The sequence below is a fragment of the Scomber scombrus genome, chromosome 22 (genome assembly GCF_963691925.1).
Source record: "Scomber scombrus chromosome 22, fScoSco1.1, whole genome shotgun sequence".
NCBI classification, from domain to species: domain Eukaryota; kingdom Metazoa; phylum Chordata; class Actinopteri; order Scombriformes; family Scombridae; genus Scomber; species Scomber scombrus.
In genome coordinates, this window is record NC_084991.1 from 8,136,262 (window position 1) to 8,159,389 (window position 23,128).

Consider the following 23,128-nt stretch of genomic DNA (forward strand, 5'->3'; position numbering starts at 1 on the left):
ACCTCACCCCTAATAGATAAAATATTAAGTCTTGCATTAGGAACAAAAGGGGATGCTTACGTTTTAGCAAACACTGGTTAGTCAGACAATACCCTTAAAGTTAATAGAGGACAAACTGAGCAATGAGAAAGTGATAAATGAGGCTAGGTAAATGTCCAGGTTACATGAACCAGGATGTAGTTAGGTATTTTATTGTTTGAGAACTGAGGGAAAGTACCCCACGGTATATAAAGATATGTTCTGTAGCTATTCAGATTTGTTGTCGTGTAAAGGTTATATTCAGAGATGCTAACTGAGTCAATGCTTTTTATCTTAAGCCACTGAGGTGTTAAAGAGATTAAGTGGTTTACCGACAGTTCAGCAAGCTACATTACACCTGAGATCTTTACCCCTAACCCAGCATGTTCCACCTGTCAATCGAGATATCACACATTCTGATTAAAGCCCTCAGTCAGTTTAGTACGGAGGAGTTTCACTGCACAGATCTATAATTGGTGTTGCAATAATGTCTGCAAATGCCAGTTAATTTTGGTTATAAAATTGTATATATATAAAAAGATTAACGTTATTTGATGATTTGAATGATGCTAATTTTTTAAAGCTTAATCTATCATTACATGTTTGTTTGTTTGTTTTTGTAATGGTGTATATTGATTAATGTCTTTCTAAATGCAATAACTCTCTCTGCCTGCCATGAAGAGTTGTGTATCCAAGCGTGGGCCATTCTTGACAAATTTCTTAAACTTTCCGTTCTGTGCCCTCGTCACTGCTGTTAATCTTTCTTCACAGCAACTGCCTCCTGCAAAGCAAACACACAGCTTTGTGCCCTCAGAACAAACACACATTATGCTTCCTCATTGCAGAGTTTATTTCAACATATGTTACTTTTTAAGGTAGAAAGAAACTTTAATTTTGAACAAAAGCTTTTACATTTTGCTAAAGCTACATGAATTAATATTATTTTTTTATTATTTATTTTTTTCATTGTTTTTGTATTGTTAGGCAGAGCTAAAAAACAAGGTAACATACACACACTATTGACATAATGGTGCTTTAAAAGGCTACCGCTAACGTGTTAGCAAAAAACTGACTATTTATCCATTCAGCAGACATAGAGCAACATTATGATTCTTTTTGTCATATTTCTGGCCACCATCAAATTTAAGTCCAATATATCCTCTCCTTTTCACTCTAGTTTGGCCTCCAACTCCTGTCAAAAATCTCTGGGTCTGTTAGCTGCTAGCTTCTCAACTTTCTTCACCAGCTAAACGAGTTGCTAACTTTGTTTGTCTGCTGTTTGGTGATGGGCAAGTAGTATATAATGGGTTTATTAAAGCTTTCTTTGCTAAAAAAAAAGAAGCTTTACAACACCAAAACAATAAGCTAAAGTTATGCAGAATCGGGTCATAATACTCAGATTCTCCATCCATCCATCTCCATTCGTCATCCATCACTCATAGTGATTTGATTATTTGGTAATTCAATAGCAGTACAGCTTCAACATTGATACCAAACCAATGTCAGTAGTAGCCTATAGTATTTTTGACTTGTACAAGGAGAAAAAGCACAATTAATAACATAAATTAGCGCTTCATTAAGTGCTCCAGTAAGCCATGTCAGCATGTACAATACTAGAGCATGAAATTGGCTCACCTCAATGTAAATTGTATTGATATTAATAGTATATAGTCGAAAGTTGCATTTCAGTTTTTATTCGTATTTAACTCTTCATGCTGGTAACAGTCCCCCCACAGTTGTGGAAGTTTTGAGGATGTGTTTACTGCAGTGTGAAATATAAGTAATTAATCTCAACTCATGCCATTAAACATGTGTGACTTCTGTGAATTTGTTCCTATTTCCCTATTTAGCCTAAAGTGACTATAGCATCAGTGGTTTTGACTATAACTGATAGTGGGTTGTGGTGTAAAGTGTTAGTACTGCAAAAACACAATCATCTAGATATTGTCAAACATGAGCCAGGGTTAGGCCATGGAAAAAAGGCAACAGCAGGAAAATCTGGTAATGCATGAAAAAATGGCTTGAAATATAGACTGACTGGCTAAGCTACAAACTGGCAGAGTGGGATTGGCAGAGCTGAGTATTTGAGGAGATCTTGATATTGAGATGAAGTGCAGCTGGTGTGGCTGTGCTCTGACTCCAGCACACCTGTGTCCACTCACACAGTCATACACAAACACACAGAGAAAGAGCCAGCTGTGAGTGGCAGCAGGTCAGGGAGATGCACAATCATGACAGACGCCAAAGCAGATTGGTACCAACTTGGTTTGGTGTGAACATTATGCAACTGTGCCCCCTCATTATATGTACTGCATGGCGCCCTTGGTTGTCACATCAGTGCTTTTATCCTCTACACAGATTGCTGACCTGTCCTTATCTCTATGACTTGCCTACTCTCTTGTTTTCGGGGATGGTTTACACAAAGGCAGAGGTAGGGTTCCCTTGAATTTCTGCTTTCTTCCTGTAATGTTGTACTTCAGCTAGCCAGACTCATTTTATAATGGTATAAGTGTTAACGGTATAATTTCACAGATTAAGCTTAATTATAGAGGCTTGGTCAAAGGAGGAAATTACTCCATTTTACTGGGATAAACAGCCAAAGAAAAATGAACTATTGTGACTTCACCACCTGAGGATTTTCTTCCTTTCCTTTCCAGTATACACCAGCTGGATCAATCAGGAACACAGTGGAAGCCTTTGTCTTGATACAGATCGATGAGGAAACACATTTGAACTCTTTGCTCAGGGCAGGGCCCATTACTTCGATATTCATCTTAGGTTGCTCACTCAGTGGTCAATTATGGAACAGTATTGTATTAATATTTGTGTTATCATGAAGACTTTGGTTGAGTCAATATTGTTTATATTGTTTCATAGTTAAACCTTTAGTAGAGTTTTGCAAATACCAATCCAGTCTCTGTATGCAGACCAGACATCCCACATTGGTAAAAACTCCTGAGCTAGCTTCAGCATGTACACTGGTTCCTTCTCAAATGGCATTTTATTCCATTTTGAAGGTGAATTGTTTGCTTTGCCGTAAAAAGATGCTTTATGGTTCTAAGCTACTGTATATTCTTCACAAGATCAACCAGACTAAAACACAGTGGAACAGTTGTCACAACAGCGATTAAAAAATGAGTAACTAAATACAGTTAATATCTACAAAAACATTAAAAAATGCTTCTGAAAAACAGCTATAGATGAGACCTTAATCTGATGGTGCTAGTGGAAAGGTCAGGGGTCACCCACAGCATTAAGCATCATCCTCTATATATTATGAATGGTAAGAGCAAATTATATTGAAACGCATCCATTAGCTTTATTTTATTATGGACCAAAATACAGTGGTCAGGTTACCAAATTGTTTGCTATGATCCATATAAAATTGTAGGTACTGTAACCTGTAGTTGCCAAGCTATCTTGCTATGGTTCACAGTGTTTGACAGATTGACAGACTGACTGATGGGCATGGCCACTCTAAGGCTCTGCAAGTATCAAGGCTAAATCAGTTTGAGTCACAAGGTTAATTTTCCTACGAAAACGAGATGGGTTTTCACCCTGAAACCACATCGGCTCCTGTGTGTACACGAACCTTTTGCCATTATTGCCCTCCCTCTTTAATGGACTCAATCATGGACCATTATAAGGTTGTTCTCCATTTTGTGTTACACCACTGTCCACATATTGATCCACTCCACACATGAATGCATTTACAACCATGTCATTTCCCCAGGCTGCAGCCATGCAGGGTGTTCACAGAGATGACTTCTGTGTTTTAAGCTTAATCAATAATGGAAAGGGTTGGCAGCAATAAAGGCAGAGTGTGTGAAGCAGAGCCAAGGCTTTTCACAGGGAGGTGGACTTTGATGATTAATTGTTTTTCAAGCAAAAATGCCACACGTACCACATTCACATTCCAGTTTGGAGGCTATGCCCCTTTTCTCTTTTGTCCTATTTGATAGTAAACTCACTATCTTTAGATTGTAGGGTGTTGGTTGGGCAAAACAAGCTATTTGAAGACATAATCATTGACTTTTGGAAATTATATAGTGATGATCATTTTCACAATTCTCTAATTCCCCTAATTTCACTGCTGATGTTGTGGGTGTAACTTACCTCAGTAAATCGAAATTACAATGACTCAGTACTTGCCTTTGATCCTAAGAATAATTTATGTATGCATAGCAAAATGGAGGTAAAAACAGCTGTGAAACTATCAATACGGTAAAAAAAACCCAAAAAGCACTGAAATATTTAGTTCTTACGAGATGATGATCTTCTATGTTTAGAACGTATATCACAGGTTCAGAGGCACTGTTGACCAACATATGACCTCCAGTATGGCTGTCTGAGTGTGTGATGTCCCCTGACTCTACATAATGGTAAAATACTGTCTGTGTTTGGGTTCACTGATTCCTGTCCAACAGAAACATGGACCAGTAATACTAGAGTGAGTCCTGCAGGGGGCAGTCATTTGCCTATTATGCCAGAGGCAGCCTGATGAAAGTGAAACATGATGATATACAGCCTATAGAAAGTGTACATTTATTACTCCATATAGGCTTTAGGTATCTATATCTATAGCTTACATTTTCTTTTATTAGTGTTTTAACATCTACATTAAGCTTGAAGCCCATAAATGAAAAATCCTCACCCTTTTCACACATAATGAGCTGATAAACAAGATGAAAATCACTACTGTCCTAATATTTATGGTGGTTTTCTATGTCCACTTCCGTTATCCATTGAGACACTTTTCATGATTGAATTGAATTGTTGCAGAATAAATCTTCATCATATGAATGATCCACTCTGCACCCCAGCATCACACTTTCTAAATAATATTTCTTTGCGTCATGCCGACGCTGTTAGTGACGACCCACTCCACTCCACTCCTCCTGTCTCACCTTTCCTCCCCACTCTTCCTCAACTCTCCCATCAGGACCACAGGGATGTGATGCACTGACTGTCAACACAAGGCTGGGGAGCAACTTTACTCAGCAACCAGCGCTTTTGTTTGGGAGTGGTTTTTGATAACCGGCACGATTCTAACTCCAACTCCAAACTGAGGGGAGGGGTTGATTATTTAGGAGGGTAAGTGTGTTTTTGTTTTCTTTTCTTTTTTTTTTTGTTTTTGTTTGGAAGCACCAGATACAACTCAGCAGCCCTGTCCTGTGTTGCGTTACCCATATGTCGCGAAAGCAGGTCGACCATGACTATAACCTGCGTAGTATGAGCAACCTGATGGGGGAACGGTGGAAGAAAGTGAACGATGGAGGAGAGAGGAGTCTCATCAGAGCTCCGTCCAGCGCCAGCATCAGCAGCCAGGGCGCATCCGCCGGGGCTTCCGGCGCCCCGGCAGCCGCCTCCTCCTCCACCACCACCAGCACCACCGGGGATCTGGAGAGGGCTGCCCGCAAGCAGTTCCAGCAGGATGTCACGCCCGGGTTCGTCTACGTGCTGGCAGCCTTCTCCGCCCTGGGGGGCTTCTTGTTCGGCTACGACACCGGGGTGATCTCTGGGGCGATGCTCCTGTTGAAGAAGGAGCTGGAGCTGAGCGCACTGTGGCAGGAGGTGCTCATATCAAGTACTGTGGCCGCGGCCGCCCTCTCTGCCCTGCTGGGCGGCTTCCTCAACGGGCTGTTCGGGCGCAGAGTGTGCATACTGTTGGCCAGCTTCATCTTCGCCGTCGGGGGGATCGTACTGAGCACCGCCCCCGGCAAAGAGGTGCTCCTGGCGGGGAGAATCATCGTTGGAGTGGGGCTTGGTAAGACCATGTGTTCAGCTGTGCCCCTTCAGTCTGTGATGATAGATGCTTGTTGGAGCGGTTTTTCCACTAACAGAGTACACATTGCACAATATCAATCCTACACATGAGTATTAAGAGTTTTACATCTTATTTGTGGGAAAGCAAGTAAAAAAAAGTTACTGGTTTAAGCACTGACATGAGTTTGGAATCACATTTTAAAAGACTTAATTACATTAAACCCATAAAAGATAAGTTGCTCTTAATTGGAATCCAGTGAAAGCATCTCACCCCAGTGTCAGCACTAATGATAATGGTGATACTTTATTGATTTCTACTCGGACATTTCCCGTGCACTTGCTTTCCATCAGAGAGTTCAGAGGTCAAAATCAGTTTAAGTGCCCATTATTGCCTATTTTGTCCCAACATTGAATGGGTTTGGTTTGTTGCTGACTCTTTATCCCCCACCCCTCTCCCCCAAGCCTGGTGTTTGCAATTACTCACAGCTTCTAATTACACAGCTTGGCCCTCTGCTTGTTAAATCAGAACAACTTGCAGTCTTTATCGTTATCATTATTTTACATTACGATTATTATTAGGTTTGGTCGGGTAGCATTTAAGTGATAAAGGAAAAAAACACATTCTGAATGATAAATAAGAGGCAGATGTGATCTCAGCACACCCAAAGGAAGCTAAGATGAATACAAAGCAGGCTGTCAATGAGGTCGCCCCCAATAGACACTGATGTCAGAGTTACATTTATCTGATTGGCTGTCTGTCTGCCCTAATCCCTGCTTCCTCTCCTGCGAACACACTTTTGCATTTCCCCATATCTACTACTTCCTTCCCTACATGAACATTTTTCATTCCATTGCTTTCTCTGAAATTTAATCACTCTCCCCTCTCTCTCTGTTCCTCCATCCGCTCACTGCGTGCTTTTACATGCATCCCGCCTTTTGATCAGAATTCTCTGTACCCCAAATTATTCATAGTGGCTGCTGTTACTCATGAGTCACAAGCTCTGTGGAAAAGGCGGTTAAAACTGGCTTTGTGAGCGCCACGTTGATGGCACTTGTCTTCTGCCACCTTTGAGAGTAGGAAGCACTCTAATCGATGTCACATGGAGGAATTGCAGACCATTTCCTGTCCTTATACCACTGGGATAGGAGAAGAAGCTTCATTTATTTAATACACATCTAGTGAGGAGATCTTTGTTTACTTCCTAAGCCCTTTATAATTGATGTTTGAATCTAGATTTCCCTCCTTTTAGCACCGTTTCTAATACTTTCTGTGATAAACAACTGTCATTTTGACTATTATTGTGTGATATATATATACTAAACATACTATAATGAGCATATATTTGTTTATCTGGCTTCAGGGATGTCCATGTGATGAATGTTCATTGTCTTAATGTGTTTCTGGCACTGTAGTTAATTTTCCACCAGGTGGGAAGGTGGTGAGGGCATCGCTGCTGGCTGAGAAAAAGCAGGACATAATCATTTAAAGCAGGATACTGGGAATAGTTCTGTCTACACCTAATTTGCATGTTTCATAATCATTTAGCAATGCATGTTGTGTGCAGTGGGGATTTTTGTTTTAGTTCTGAAAGACATCCAGTGTAAGACGTCCTGGATGAAAGAGTTTAAAATGTGACTTGATTTTAAAGAATATGAAACTTTGGCCAAACTAAATTAAAGCTTCTTGTGATAAGTGATATCTATTTACCAGTCTGTAGGATGATTTTCTTTCTAGACAAGAATGAACCAATTCAGTGATTGACAAAGGCAGAAGAAAGGAAAATTGGCCTTAATATCCTCAGATACTTTGTATGCAGACATCATAAAACTCATATTAGCATTTTCTTGCTACTTCAGTTTGTAAGAAAAGGCTAAGTTGGGTAAAGATGACAGTTCTGGCTGCTCTCTTTTCTCTTATCTTTCTTGTTCTGTCTTTAGTCTCTGAACTTGTTTTCTTTATTTAATTAGTTTGACTAAAACGAGCTTGATGTCGGGTAGAGAAACTGCAATCACTTTAGCTGATTGAAAGTAGAAGAGTGTGCCCAGTAGAGTGCAGATGTCTGCCAGGTGTGTCTGGAGGCATGTGTTGTCTTAGTTTTCTTTAAGAAGCATAGTTAAGTGTAATAGTATTGTAACTGAGTGTCTTCCTGGATTCATCTAACTGGATAACCTTAATGAGGTAACGATAAATGGTATGATACGTCCCTCCCTTCCTCTCACCTCCCAAACAAATTGTCAGTTGTCCTTCCCAGCTCCATTACATTGTGGTGAAGCTAACAAAAACAGGGGTTTATCATCTTGTATCACATCTAATGTTAGCGGATCATTATATATCAGGTATGGAATTGATCTGCGGATTCTCTGCTTCAAGATGAGACCAAACTTTCTATGGATGTTGGTTTTTGAGCCATGATAAAGTCAAAAATGTGGCCTGCAACAGACTTGTTTTCAGCCTAGCCTGGTGCAGAAAATGCCCTTTGCTGCAGTTCTTGATCACGAGTGGCCCCTACTGGCCGGTCCAGAGGAGTGAGGAGTCAGTAATCAATGTTGGTATAAAATAGGTTCATCAGAGGTCTTTGAGCATACAGTAAAAAAGGTGTACAAAAATAATAGGCTGATGGGTCAAGTAGGATGTGAGATCAGCTGCGGACAGATACACACACACCTGGTGGAGATGATAAGGGGAATGTATGATATTGAGTAACCTGCCTGACCCTTGAATCCCAACCATCATGCCCTCTTTCACTTTCCATCCACTTGTTTTGAGGCATATTCTAAATTTGCACACAAAGGACATGAAGGAAAATATTAGATGTTCAGAATCATAGAAGCTGCAACATTTTTTACACAATATTCTCTAAGGGAATTTCTTTTTATTTAATTAGTTTACTTGTTTATCTCAGCCTGTGAAAGCAGTAGTATTATGTCTTCAGTAGCTCTGTAGCAGCTTTGTCATGTAAATAAGTAACTATAATATAGTGATGTCAAGAGAGTTATTAGTGTTGGGCTTGGAGACTACACACTTTAAACAAAAAGCCTGTGTTACAAACTGAGGACTTGCAGTTTAAAAGATCTGGTTATGTAACAGACAGGGAGAGTCTAATGAAGAGACCTCATTAAGATTCATTATGGGAAGTGTAGGATCAAGTGGTTTTAGAGCTTGGCCCATGCTAGACATCAAAAGTCAGGATATATATTGAGCTCTGCTCCTCCAACTTTGACCATTTTTAAAAATCTGTCTCTTGTGAGTAATTCAACTTCATAGTACGATACAAAATCACATGAGTATCCCTTTATCATCGTAAGACCTGCTTTAACTTTTTTTTTCTGGCACTGGTGATGCAGCATCAGCTGATTACTGCTGCTTACTGTTACAAAAAGTACACAGAAAAACAAGACACATAACCACTGTATTAGAGACAGCAATATTCAATTCAGCTACTGTAAGTAACAAATACGTGTTGTTGCTTTTTCCTTTTAAAAATGTGAGATTTTGATTAAGGAAATAAATTATAGTGATTACTTTATATGCATTTTTTGGGTGTAAATTTGATGCTGTCGTTTTGAAGAGCACATAGTTAATGGACATCATAAACAGCTAGTCTGTTATGTAGATTAGTGACTATCAACTTTCAGTTTGAAATGCCAGCCCGTAAAATGTACTGTGGTATAAACACAAACAATCACATCACTGCCAATCTAGTGTTGCCCTTTGTTTGTTTTAAAATCAGTAATAATGAAAGCTGAGGGACAAAATCAAATATTTTCAGAGATTTTAATATAAATAGAATAAAAGAATAGGTGGGATAATTATTCCGACTATTCCCATATCAAATTGAAATGAGGATAATTTACACATACCAGCTTTGATTGTTAATATGGTGGAAAAAACTAATCACCCAGGTAATTTCAGCTGTTACATTGTAAGTATCCCCTCCCCTCCACCATCACCATCCCATATAGTCACCTTCATTACACAAGCATGCAGGAGCCAGGCATGATAGATAATGAAACACATCCTGGCACCACAATTAGCTGCTGGAGACGCTAATAAGGCAACATTTTTCATTGCATGCAATTATTCCGGCGGGGCCTGTCACATGCACGCTCGCATTTACATTACAGACGGTTCTCAGGAAAGCCAACTGCTTAGCATTTCTGAATTGAACTCACCTAAAAGGTCATCGGAGCTGTTTGTCAAACCAGGAAAGGCCATACACCACCATCCCTGCCTGCCTGTATTTCCAGCCCTAAGACTCCTGGTTTGTCAGCTCCTGGTCGGTTATTGTTGAGCTGACCTTTGCATGGGTACAGAGACTGTTGTGCACTACGAGCAGACCATTTCTAGTCGGAACGGACAGACGATATTGAATCAGACATGATTGACAAGGATTTATTACGAAACGTAGCAATTATAGTCAAATTACTGTGAGAAGTTTTCTATCTGCAAAGGATATTTGAAAGATGTTTCATTCGTCAATCGTAAAATTTTGTTTTCCTCCACCAAGACCAAGAGGGCAAAATTCTCTGCTGTAACACAGTTTTAATGAACTTCATCATTATATTTCTCCATCCAGACATCCTAAAGAAAGTGGGTGGAGGTTTTTTGTTGTGATATTATCTTAGATACACAATACAGAATTGCAAGGGAAATTTAACTCTACTACATCAATCAGAAAGTATCTTGTATTAAGGGATCACAGAGGTCTTCACAATCTGACTATGTTTGCATGAATGTTAATGAAGGTTTTGGAGGAAGGTTAGCTTGCTACGTGTCTTAATTAACGTTTTGCAGTGTTTTCATTGAAATTAAGGTAATATGGTTACGGCCTTGTCACAACTAAATAGAAGTGAAAAAAGATAGATTTTAAAGGGTTAAAAGGAGCCATAAAATGTTTTTCTTGCTTTTGTTTTGATGAATCCATCCCTTCACATAGACACCCAAGTGCGTCATAAAGAAGTACACTCAGGTTTTCTGGCTAAATTATCAAGCAGTTGCAAATGTTAAGTTGTTTTGTCATTGGAAACAGTCCACGAAGGGTCTGGATGAAAATAGCGCTGTTAATTACTTTGTGATAACATTTAATTATTACCTGGGGGCTTGCTAATTAATTGGTTGGTTGATATAATTACCGTAAGTACAATTATTGCTCTGACTAGGTTGGAAGCTAAGTGAAGACTTCATGAGGAGTTTGTTTATGTTGATGTAATGTGAAAGTCACATCTCTCAAATGTCAAGTGTTCAGGAAATGAGTTGTTATTGGCTTGACATTTGTGTTTTTTTCCTTATAAAAATGTAAAGTAGAATTTCCTAAATATAAAAAAAACTAATTTCTTAAGTGAAATTACATGTTAAAATGCACCACAATTGTGATAAATGAAAATTATGCAGACTTTACTAAATTTAATTATAAAAAGGTATCACCTCTCCTGCTTTTACCATTGAATTTAATCACAACTCACACCAATTGTTCATTTGAAAGTCAACACAGCTTTATCTGGGAGGTAGTTTTTCTCTTTTCCTCACTGCATTTTTAAGGATCCTCCATTAGTCTCTAATTGGCTTCCTCCATCACAACAGCTACTTAGTAGAAGACAATATCCTGTCAGTCTCTTTACTAGATCACAGTGATGGAAGGACCAGTGAGGTATCTTCTCTCGTACTCTGATCAAATGAATCAGTCCTCAGCTTTGTACTGCGTGCCTAGAAGCTGCTTTCACAGGACCAGACAGATCCTTTGTTTAAGTGTGCTGTGCTGCTTTGAGGCCGAGCCTGACCAGACGATGACTTGAGAGCGTTCGTCTGTGTGTTTGTGTGTGTTTTGTCTGAAGAGGGGAGTGCTGGGAGCTGTCCTTGCTACTAAAAGGAGAGCTCATTAGTGAGAAAGGGAACACTGTGCCACTGTGTTTGTAAAAGATTTGCATTCAAGAAAGAAGAAGAAATATACCCTTGTAATTTTGCTTATGTTTCCTGCAGTTCAAGTGGAGATCTTCAGAGGAATATGAAAACTTGACATTGCTCCATTTCAAAAATAATTCCACTTGTCATTTAATTCAAGATATGTCCTCTAAGAAACAATACTGATATAGGACAAAAGTGACTTAGATTAAATCCACTTTTCCTTTCCTCTGACTATAGCAGTTCATTCACATGAAAATTTAGTAGTACATAGAAAGGGATTTAAACATTTTACCTTTTAGATTCATGACAGTGATAAGCATTACACTGTTACTTAACAGACATACAACTAAACAAAGCACACATTTTTAATACTTTTATTTTATTTTTTTTTACATACAATTCTTAATAGACTTAGTCCCATAGCTGTTACCTTTCTTACTATTTGTAATGTTAAAAAAAAAAGCAGATGCGTGAGCAACATCCAGGTCATTTTGTTATAACCAGAAGCCAATTTTTTGCCTTCATGCGCCACTGAGCAACTTCCGTAAGAATTAACAGGATGTCATATTTGAGTCAGGTAAATAAATGAATTCAAATATTTGTTCCTGAGTCTGACTGAAAGTAAACACAGAAACTAGCCTCCTGGATTAGCTTTTTTTCCCCTGACTGTAAAGAGCTCTGTACTTAGGGGCAACTTGTCGCTCACCAAGCTAGCTTTTTTGGTTAGCTAACTAAAAACCGCCTATCGTTTTCAGTAATGATAAACAAACACATTTTTTCTTGTTTGCTACAGCTTCTCTTGTATTCTCGACAGTCAACCAAAGCCTCACCCATAGTAATAAACTGGCAGTTGTTTGGTTAGCTAGCAAGAAATGTAGGTAGCTACATTAGCTATCAGAGGGGGCTCAGGCTGCGTTCCATTTAGCCTACTTCGGAAGTTGGAAGTCGGAGCTGGGAATGACATCAAATTGTTTCAGTTTATAAGTCAGAAAACCAGTTCTAGCCATGTTAACCATTGAGAGCAATACCAGTTGATATGATATATTTCCCTCATACAAACAGCATACCAACATGTTCACATATAGAAGTTGGACAGTGCTTTTACACTGTTGATGGATGGGGCTACCATTTTGGATTTTGTGGTAGAGGCTGGTGAGGTTCGTCCGACTTTTTCCTTCCAAATTTCCAACTGGGAACTCAGAAATTCCGACTTCCGAGTACAACCGGAATGCATCATGATTGCTATGCTGGCTTTCGGTTTGCCTCAGAGACAAGCCTTTGAAGTTATTTATGTAAAGTTTGTTTGTTAGGGAAAGTTTTAGGAGGGTTGTGCTGCTTACCCAGATGTATGTTGCTTTGCTGGAGTTGCATTTCCAGGATCTGTAGATTATAATGGAAATATGTGTACAAAATTAACATCCTCGGAAGGCATAGGTTTAAAAATGAGTGAAATGATTACATTAGCAGCTTAGAATAAATTCTCCTTCTGAAAAGCCAGTGCTACCTTAAATGACGGGCCACTAACGGACTCCTAGGCAAAAAGTTACTTTTACACAGTTGATGAAGTGAAGTGAGAAATCTACAGTATTTGACCTTTTCACTGGCCTGTAATGGTATTAGCTTTAATTGGCTCTAACATATTTTCCCCATCACAACCCGTAGCAAGATGTGAAATGGAAATGATCCATTACTCAGTAAATATATCAACATCAGCTGTAGTATCTCACTTGTAGGCATATGGGCTGTCTTTGGCAGCAGGTGTGGCTCAGACAGTGCCAAGCTGGCTAAGATAGATAAAGCAGAACAGCATGGAGGGAAAACTAGCAGAGAGAACAGAGAGGAGGAAGAGGACTGGCTATATGAGGTGAATACAGAACGAGGCATTACAGGAATTGTTTGTGTTAAATGTGCTGAAATCTGTGCATATGTCTGCCTATGTGTGTGCATCTGCATACTGTCACATACAAACATACACTGCAAACACACACGGATACAATTCAGCTGTGACGATAGACGTAAAAAGCTGATTTCACAGCTTTTGGTGTTTGCTTTCTCTGCTCGACTGGAAAATCTGCCCACTGCTGTGTCTACCTGTTGAATAATGACATGCAGAGATTATTGTGGTTTCAAAAATTAAAGATCTCTTTTCATGCATGCTTGATTGAAACTCCATTCAGTGATACACTATATCATGTTGTTTATTATACATTTTTTTTTGCATGTTTATTTGAATCGCACACTCCAAACGGTGTTTTCAGTTATTTTTTGACAAATTAGATCTCTGCTCAGGTTGAAGTTGGGTAGGGCCACCTGGGAATAACATAAGGTCACTAGCTGGACTTTACTTGCTGATAAGGATGATCAAGGTGCAAGTTGTCCTTTCCTAACAGATGCAACTAAGCTACCATGAGAACAAGGAAGATGTCAATCAGACATAAGTTAAGGTCACATTACACTTGGAAATATTCCCTTTGACTCTCATTCAATTCAATTCAGATCAGATTTCGCCGCCTTCTTCTTTAAAAAAGAACCAAACTCCGACCATATGATTTCCTACATTTTGCAAAAGTCCATTCAGGCAAACCTTAAGTAACGTAGACTCACGAGGTGCTGCTACAATCTCTCAGGCAACAGTCAAGTGAGGCACAAGGAGTAGTCAAGCTAGCGCCTGCTCTATTGAGACAATATGCATGCATTTGTACTGCTGGCTATGCAATGCTACTATTACAGTGTTTTCCTATAGGACCCAGAGCTGTTGGTTTTAAAAATATATATGTACAAAACTTTTACAATAGCACTTTGGTTTTAGAGTTTTTGTGCATACTGGCTCAGTGTCGCACTACTACCATGGCTTACTGGGACACTTGAGTAGAATGGAGCCATGGTTAATGTTATTAGTAACACCTGTGTGTTTCCTACTATGAAGTCAAAATGTGCTCTGTGAAATGTGAAAGTGCAATGTGATCATACCATCAAGGTGCCCTGTGGAGTTTTTGACGACTAATTGTGCTATGAAGTAGTAGTTTACCTACTTTTCTAAAAGCCAAAGTCAATTGTATTCCATATTCAATCAAATGTACAGTGGGGTCCAAAAGTGTGTGACAACTTTCTAATGATGTGTCTTGGTCTTTAAAGCTAGTGTAAACATAACATAACATAGTATTTATAGACATATGTGACTTAACAGTAGCCCTACTCAATGTAGCTGCATGTTTGCCTTTCTTAGCCTTTGTTTTAAGACCCAACAGCTTTGGCAGCAACAGAGTATTCTTCAGAGTATTCTTCAGGCAGAAACCACCATGTCTTAATGATTAAGTGAATGAAGAAGTATCTTAAGATGCAGTTTTTTACAGTCACTGGCTACAAAATACAAAGTCAATATTTCTCTTTCTTATCTGTATGTCTGTCTTTCAGCAGGATCTCTAAAAAGCGTATGAATGGATTTCCATCCAATTGGCCTGAGCAGACTGGCTACATGCCAAAGAGCAGTTGATTAGATTTTGATGGGGATCTGGATCTCGGATTTCCGCCATCAAATGATAATCCGTAACTAAGATAAAGACTGCAATTCCAAGGGGTATGGCCCAGAGATCAATTTGAGTGTAGCAGCAGGCTGGAGAACTGTTCAGGCTTGGCCGAGGTTTTTTGCACTATGAGTGCCTCTTTTCTGATCCTTGAACACTGAACATTGGACTAAGACTTGGCCACGGGGCTTTGAACAAGGACTGTTAGTTTATTGAGTGGGAAAGAAGTATGTGTGAGTCTGGACGAGCTTTTTTTTTTCTTTACCCTCTCTTGTATCTTGTAACATCAAAGTGATTTTTATGTTGAGCTATACAAATATTGATGATTTTTGTGCTTCCTCAAACCCCTCCATTCTCACTCTCTTCTGTCGAACTCTTGCAAAAGAAATGAAAAAAAGACAGAAATCCTCTTCTCTCTTGGTTATCGATTTGTCTTCTTAGTGCTACCACAGAGTGGTGCCCGCTTGGAGACAGTGCGGCTGATTTCCCAGCAAGTGGTTTCCATAGCAACAGGTCGCCACGTAGTCATGGCGGCCATTGGGGGCAGGGTGGTGGCAGTAAGGGAAGGGAAGGGAGGTGAGGTGAGGGGAGGGAAAAGGGAGAGGGGAGAGGGGGGGGGTGGGTATATAGAAAGCAATGGCAGACTATTAATAGAGCTTATCAGGAGCCAGCTGCAGAAAGCTGCGGTCTCATGGCACCTTGTCAGATACATCCTTTGCAAACACACTCTGTTTGTTCTGTGTGTATGTGAGTACACGATCGTGCATGTGAGTGTATATGTGCATCACGTTCAATGTATGTGTATGTGTGTGTGTGTTTGTTTGTATGTTTTCCAGATCAGAGTAGTGCAGAGCCCATTACTGGGATGGACTATAGTGGACTCTTGGGTTCACTTCACATTAATGAGACATCATTGTTGCTGTTGTTGATGGCAGGGTCAAAGGTCAAAGTCACCTGAGCCCTTATCTAACCTTACCTTTTTAGAATTAATGATGTAAAACTCATTCAGTTGTAAAGCACTTTTGCATTTGAGATTTTAAATTTGAGTTTAAATCCCACAAGGAAAAACTAATTTTGTGCAAAGTGATGACACCTTAGAAGATGAGTATGATACTGATTATGTGTTTTTTGTATGTTTCATACGTCTTCACATGCAAGGCACCATATCTTTCACTTCTTTATTACATTTTACAGTATGTAATTGAAACTGCCATGATACCTACAAATTTGTGAGAATCTTTTGAAACAGTGAGGTATTATTACTTTATTGAAGTTATAAGGTAAAGCAGTGATAATACATTTTTTGACCAGTAGCCTATAACAAGCTGTAACACAACATCAGTTTATAGGTATTGTCTCAAACATGCAAGCAAGACATATCTTATTATAAACAAATGATGCCAACTTCTTTTCATATGCTTTTCCTTAGAGAGCAAGCTTTGCAACAACATCTGCTATATGAGATACAGCTTATATATTTATAGCTTGTTAACAGTACCTCCTGCTAACTGTCACCTCTGCCTCCCTCTCTCTTTCTTTCTCTTTCTCCCGCTGTGCAGGTATTGCTTCTATGACAGTGCCAGTGTACATCGCTGAGGCTTCTCCGCCACACCTCAGGGGTCAGCTGGTGACAGTCAACACCCTCTTCATCACCGGTGGACAGTTCACAGCCAGCATCATCGATGGCGCCTTCAGCTACCTGCAGCGTGATGGATGGAGGTCAGACACACACCTTTACACCCTTTAACAGAGTCTCCCTTTATGATTGGCATATACTGATAGATTACATTAGCGTCTTTTCTTTAGGTTCTTATCACATTAAATGCCAGAAAAAGTCAGGCTGGCTCAAACCCTTGTTCCAAATGTCAACACATGCATGGGTTGAAAGGGGTTGAATTGCTGAAAGCAGCCGTACTGTACGTACAGTAGATACAGAACACATCTATCTTTGTCCTTCTTTTCTCTTTCATCTGGTACTTTTCTGCTTCTGTTTGCATCCTTCCCTGCTGTCACAGTGAATGCAGGTTTACAGATTTTTCAGAAGTTACTGTAGATAACAATCGTCCTTCTTCTGCAAGGATTTGCTTCAACTGCGGTTCCATCAGCGATGTTGGAGATTATTTAGAAAGTCCCAGATTGATGTGATTCATGCATGAAAATAGCTTTTCAAAGACTTTAGAGTTTGGGTGTTGCCTGATTGACGTATTTGCCGGCACAGCAGGAGAACAGCCTTATATGGCTGGGTAAATTCTAAGTTACTGTATATAAAATGCTACTCCTTACCTCTCCACTTTTTCTAGCTCAAGAGATAAAACAAAAAACAGTTGATCATTATCACAGTTTTTTCCCTCCCTTTATTTGTACCTTCTTATTCTCAGCCAGACATAATGTGTTGAACTATGGTTGTGTGCATGAGTGGATACAGAGAGCTAGTAAGAGCAAATCTTCCTTTCAACAAAATAATCCAGTGTATTAGTGGTTTTGGGTGCATTTATTCGGATATTGGAAATTGACACTATAGTTTGGTTTGTCATCCAACATGAAGACGTTTTTAACATTTATTTAATCCATGAGTGTGTGTGCACTAATGACTTGACATTCACAATTTTTTCAAGGTACTGGGCTATGTGATTGTAATATTTCATTACGTTACAGGGTTAAAGTTAAATGCTAAATGTAAATGTTAAGGTTATCTCAAGTGGAATAATCTAAATTAAGCCTTGACATATTCTTCAGTGTTTAATTTTAATGAACTAAACCACCAGACGCTAACAAGCAAACAGCTGAACGTAAACTGAAGCCTTTGTGAGTCATATTATAGCCAAAAGAGGTAAAAGCAAGGTCAGTTATTTGGTTTCTGAAATCATTATTAGCGTCCTCCCTCCCTTCCTCTCCAGGTACATGTTGGGTCTGTCGGTGATTCCCGCCATGCTCCAGTTTGTTGGATTCCTGTTCCTGCCGGAGAGCCCTCGCTGGTTAATCCAGTGTGGGCTGACCCAGAAGGCCCGCCGCGTGCTCAGTCAGATCCGAGGCAACCAGAACATCGATGAGGAGTACGACAGCATTAAGAACAGTATTGAGGAGGAAGAGAAGGAAAGTGGAGGTAAGGGTGCAGCTGATCATTTCAATCCACACATATCTGAGGCGTATGAGCCTACTGTCATGGCAAAGTGCATGCATTAATATATATTGCTGCTCCTGCCTGTGCCTGGATCTGAAAGTACATTACAGTTCAAGGCAGCACGTAAGTACATTTTATTAATCAATCTGACAAAATAGTCAAATTAAAGGTGCCTTGTGGAGTTTTTCACTACTAGTGTTATGTAGTGATGTTTTTACAAGTAGGTCTGTGTTTAATTTGTATCATGAATGAATGTACACAATATACATTAACACTGTTCCACTTATTGACAGTTGTGGTAACATACAATTAGCAAGGTGGGAGATTGGAAGAATGCCAGCTACTAAATATAGATGTAAACAATGCAGGATTTAAAATGAAAAATGAAGAATATTCTCAGGTCGGGTAACCTCAGCTTATATCTGAGGTGCTTATACAGTATGTATTAAAATCACTTCTAAAATCCACCACCAAAATATCAACCCAAGTGTTGGGTTTTTCAAGGTAAGCATCATCATCAGCTCAAAGCATAATGAAGCTTAAATTAAACTCTTTTCAAGGTATTTCATTGATACACAGGTAAGTGCTACAGGTAGGAGGTTGGTCATTTATCTTCTTTGTGGGACCTGAACATAAAACCTCCTCTGCATCGTAATCACGCAGACCTGTGGGAGTCAAGCAATAATTAGACTTTTCTTATAAATTCCTGCGCTCATATTATTAACACTTCACAGCTGACACATTCTCGACCTCCTGAGTCTTGAAGGCAGCAGCCTCCTTTTCAGTCACTTTGATGTCCGCCTCTGTGAGATTGATTAGACACTTCATACTCCCCTCCTGCTGTGAGAAGCCCTTCCTATTGAAGCAACAATAAGTTATTCAGTTCTCTGCTGCATTCCCTTGACTCTGAGGGCGACAACGGTGACCTGCCAATCAAACAGTGCGGAGCAGCACCGCAGCATCTTTTCTCTGTAGTTTCTGTAGGTGGAGCTCTGTTATCGGTCTCTTCATCTGTAGTTTCTATCTTTGTTGTTCTCCTGCTTATTAAAAAAACTTTCATGATGTCAACCATCCCCTAAAAATGTCACCAATAACTACTCAAAATTGAAATATTTTCAAAATTGAAATATTTTCAATTTTGAGACAGAGTGCTTTACAGGCTTATCAACATGACATCATTTCAACTTTCGACAAGGTGAATAAGCGCTGTCTCTGTAGATAGATAGAGATCTCCGGTAGAGCGTTAACTGGACAGAAAGTGGAGGAGGTTAATGTGACAGTATAGATAGAAAAATATTTTCTTCTTCATGGTCAATTATTGTGTGAGCTGACCTTTGTCTGACCACATGGAGGCCGTTGTTTGATACGAGGCTTTGCCAGTGTGAGCTGACACGTATTGAGCGAAGCTGTCAGAATGATGGTAGATTGAGCTTTATTGGCTCATATCACTGTTTCATAACACTGCTTGAGACAATCATAAAAATCGAGTGTGTGTCTGTGTCTGATCAGTTTTCTTGCTCAAACCAGTCCAACAAATCACTCAAAAAAAGAAACACGCACACACGTACACAAACTAGCATGGGCTCACATTTATCATACTATTTATCTGCCATCTGTTTATGCTCGTGCATGTGATAGAGAGCAAAAGTGTAGTACAATTAAATCCACAAAAGAGAGACATTATGCACACACACAGCATATGGTGTTATAATTACAGCAGTGATGTGAATCCCTAAAACTGTCCTTCTTTGACGCCCAGTGCAGCATCTTTCTGGAACTCTCTGACTTGATCAACAGTTCAAATGTCTTTTCGTTTCATTTATTTGTTATCAGGATAAATGCACATGATGATTGCTAGTCTCAGCCAAAAACTAATTTTCAGCTGTTGTCACTTGGCCAGATGTTAAATAATCCATGAAAATAACAATAAGGCAATGGAAGTACAATGATGGTAGATTTTAGGTTTATTGTCCAGGACACGAAGAGCTTGTTTATATGCAGATTGAATTGGTTTTATTATTGTTTGAGTCAAGTATAAGGTGACACCAAGGTCTTTGCAGTTGGAAAATGCTTGTGGCTTCTAATTTAATACATAAACAGGGTTTTGCTGAGGGGCATAATTTACCATCAAAGTACATGATCGCTTTTAAAAGTACATTTCCTATTGCTAGCTCTACAGATATGGAGCCTGCTTCCCTGATTCACTGTATCTAAATTATTCGGTGACAATATTGAACTTTGTTTCTGTGTTGTGAAAGTCTTGATTGGCAATGACTTATGGATAACAAATGTCTGCAATGAGCAAAGCCTGGAGAATAATGGGGGGAAGGAGAGAGGAGATAAGAGAGTTGATTAATGGGTAGGAGAGGACAAGTGAGCAAATGACCAGAAGACAGTCGAAGAAGAAGAGGATGAAGAGAGGAGGGGAGAGGACAGAAGGGGAAATTGGATTCATCATGCAACTAATCAACCTTGACAACTGAGAACACAGTGTCTCTGGAAGGAGTGACATCCATAGATCTTTTGGGTCTCTGTAGCCTGCAATAAAGAGGACCCTCTATCACACACATAAACACACAAACACACATTTCAGATCATGGTCCCTTTTGGGGACATTACATAGATGTACATTTATTTACTGGAGACTTATCCTAACCCTTATCATAACAACTTCTTGCCTAAACCTAAACCTAACCTTAACTGCTGACCCAAAAATCAGCTTTTTCTCAAATGGTAACACAGCTTTTGTCCCCAATGGGACAAGCCGTGCCCAATTAACTGGTAAGTGTGAAATTTGTCCCTGAAAGTAGCTTATGACAGACCAAACACACACACTCATATAGGCAACGGCATGGGACTCAGTGTGTGTCCAGCTGTTTCATTTACTTTTTACTGTCTCTACTCTCCATCACTGTAACTCATCCTTGCAGTCATTATCACTTGCTGTGTATGAGGAAAGACGCAGAAGGTAAACTCCTCTCACTGCCTGTTATCTTGAAAAATGAAGCCAATGCGAAAGTGCCAAAAACTGCAGTTCCTCAAATGGCCATTTTAGGCTGGCTACAAAAGTGAGTCAATCCCCGTAGACCCCAATCTTAAAATGCCCAAACTTCCAGCAGAAATAAACATGTTTACACCCTGGTCTCTATAGTATGAGTATGAGTGACAGGTGGGTGACATCACAAGCAAGTCGCTACCACAGCAATGACATTGGTTAGGTAACGTAAGCATGGCGTAAACCTAGATTCACAAAGTATAGGTGTAGCCGTCACTATTTCAGTGCATTATCAGTTAATTGTAACATTTTGGTCACCTAAAAAAGTCTTGTTCAGCATTTGGTTGTACTTAAAGACCCTTTAAGAAGTCTTTTTTTCTGGCAAGTAGGTACATTTTCTAATGTTTTTAAACCTGTTTTTTTGCTAGTGAAATTAGCATTAGAATTATCGCAGTTAACCGTAGACTGTAAATGCGCTGTGTTAACCAAGCTAGCAGGATGCATTAGATTCAGCTCCACCCTTGTGTCCTAATATGGTCACTCCTGGCTCCAAAAACTGTAGTTAGTGATGGTCAAAATACACATTTGAGGCTTCAAAACAGGAGTAGGTGACGTTTACTGTTTTTTGTGGCTTTTACAGACAGAGCTGTTTGGCTTGAGTTTGTGTCAGAGCTAGGCATCTCTGCATTTTTCTGTTAGCATAGCAGATGAACCATGGAGCAGGTCTTTATGCTGATATTCTACTGAATATAGTGCACCTTTCATTTGGTTTTGTTTAGCATGATGAACGGGGCTGGAGGATTGAATTGGCTGACTGCCCATGGCACATTAATTCAAAACATAGTCCCACAATGACAGTTAGTAACTTCCTACTACACTCACTCACAAGCCACTTTGTCACAACTTTGTATTCACTACACTTTGTCTTCAGACTGAAAGGTTTGTTTTTCAATATTCCTGTTTTTCCTCGTTAGAACAATGCAGCCTAATGGTCACAAGTTTGACCCTGCATGACTGCCTAGAATAACATCAATTGGATTTCTGAGAGTGATCTGGTAGAGTAGAAGAAGATTTGTGGGTTACATTGTGTAAGGCCTCTGCAAAGCTAGCATCAACAAAATATAGAAAATATTTGTATTACCATCTAATTATCATGCTAGTTCTTTAAAAAAAAAGGCCATTTAGTCAACAGTCAGCTGATATGTTGGATAGATATGGAGAGCATCAGTGTCCTGAGCATCAGTTAATGGAAGAATACAATGATACCATAGACATAACAAGAGAGTCTCTTATCTGGAAAAACACAGAGACAGAATATATCTCATTCTGTCATTTGCCTTACTGCATACATCTGTTTTTAAATCTGTTTTCTCTAAGCATTGGTATATTCTCCAACCTGATACATTTTTGAACAGTGTATTTGTTCATCCTCCAAGGTTTGCATATAAAAGAACCCAACATTTGAAGGATAGGCTTATGCAGACAGAACTTTGAACAAGCAGGAGACAGGTATTGATCCCGGGTTGTTATCCTTGTAGAAACTTTGTAGCTTGCAGTTACGTAGAGCAAACTACAGAATTCATTTGTGTATACACCAGTAGTACTTCCGAAATTGCATAACCTGTAATTAAGAATTCACCTGAATAAACATAGGAGCTCTACCGTGTATGACGGCTTGTGGTTTGATGGTAGCAGTCCAGATGTTGGAGTTTAATTTACGTGTGTTCATTTGCGTAAATGTGCGATTATACATATTTGTTTTTTTTTGCGTGAATGTTTGCTCCTCTACAGTAGCTAGCCGC

The 23,128-nt window shown here is 39.5% G+C and overlaps 1 protein-coding gene across 1 annotated transcript in view; it reads left to right on the forward strand.

The window, feature by feature from the left end:
* The first annotated feature begins 5,208 nt into the window (after positions 1-5,208).
* Positions 5,209-23,128, forward strand: part of LOC134004605 (proton myo-inositol cotransporter) — a 58,913-nt gene continuing 40,993 nt past the window's right edge. Inside the window, exons 1-3 of the mRNA XM_062443942.1 lie at positions 5,209-5,785; positions 16,770-16,929; positions 18,108-18,307. Coding sequence (XP_062299926.1) covers positions 5,209-5,785; positions 16,770-16,929; positions 18,108-18,307 — 937 coding nt within the window. The remainder of the gene's footprint in view (positions 5,786-16,769; positions 16,930-18,107; positions 18,308-23,128) is intronic.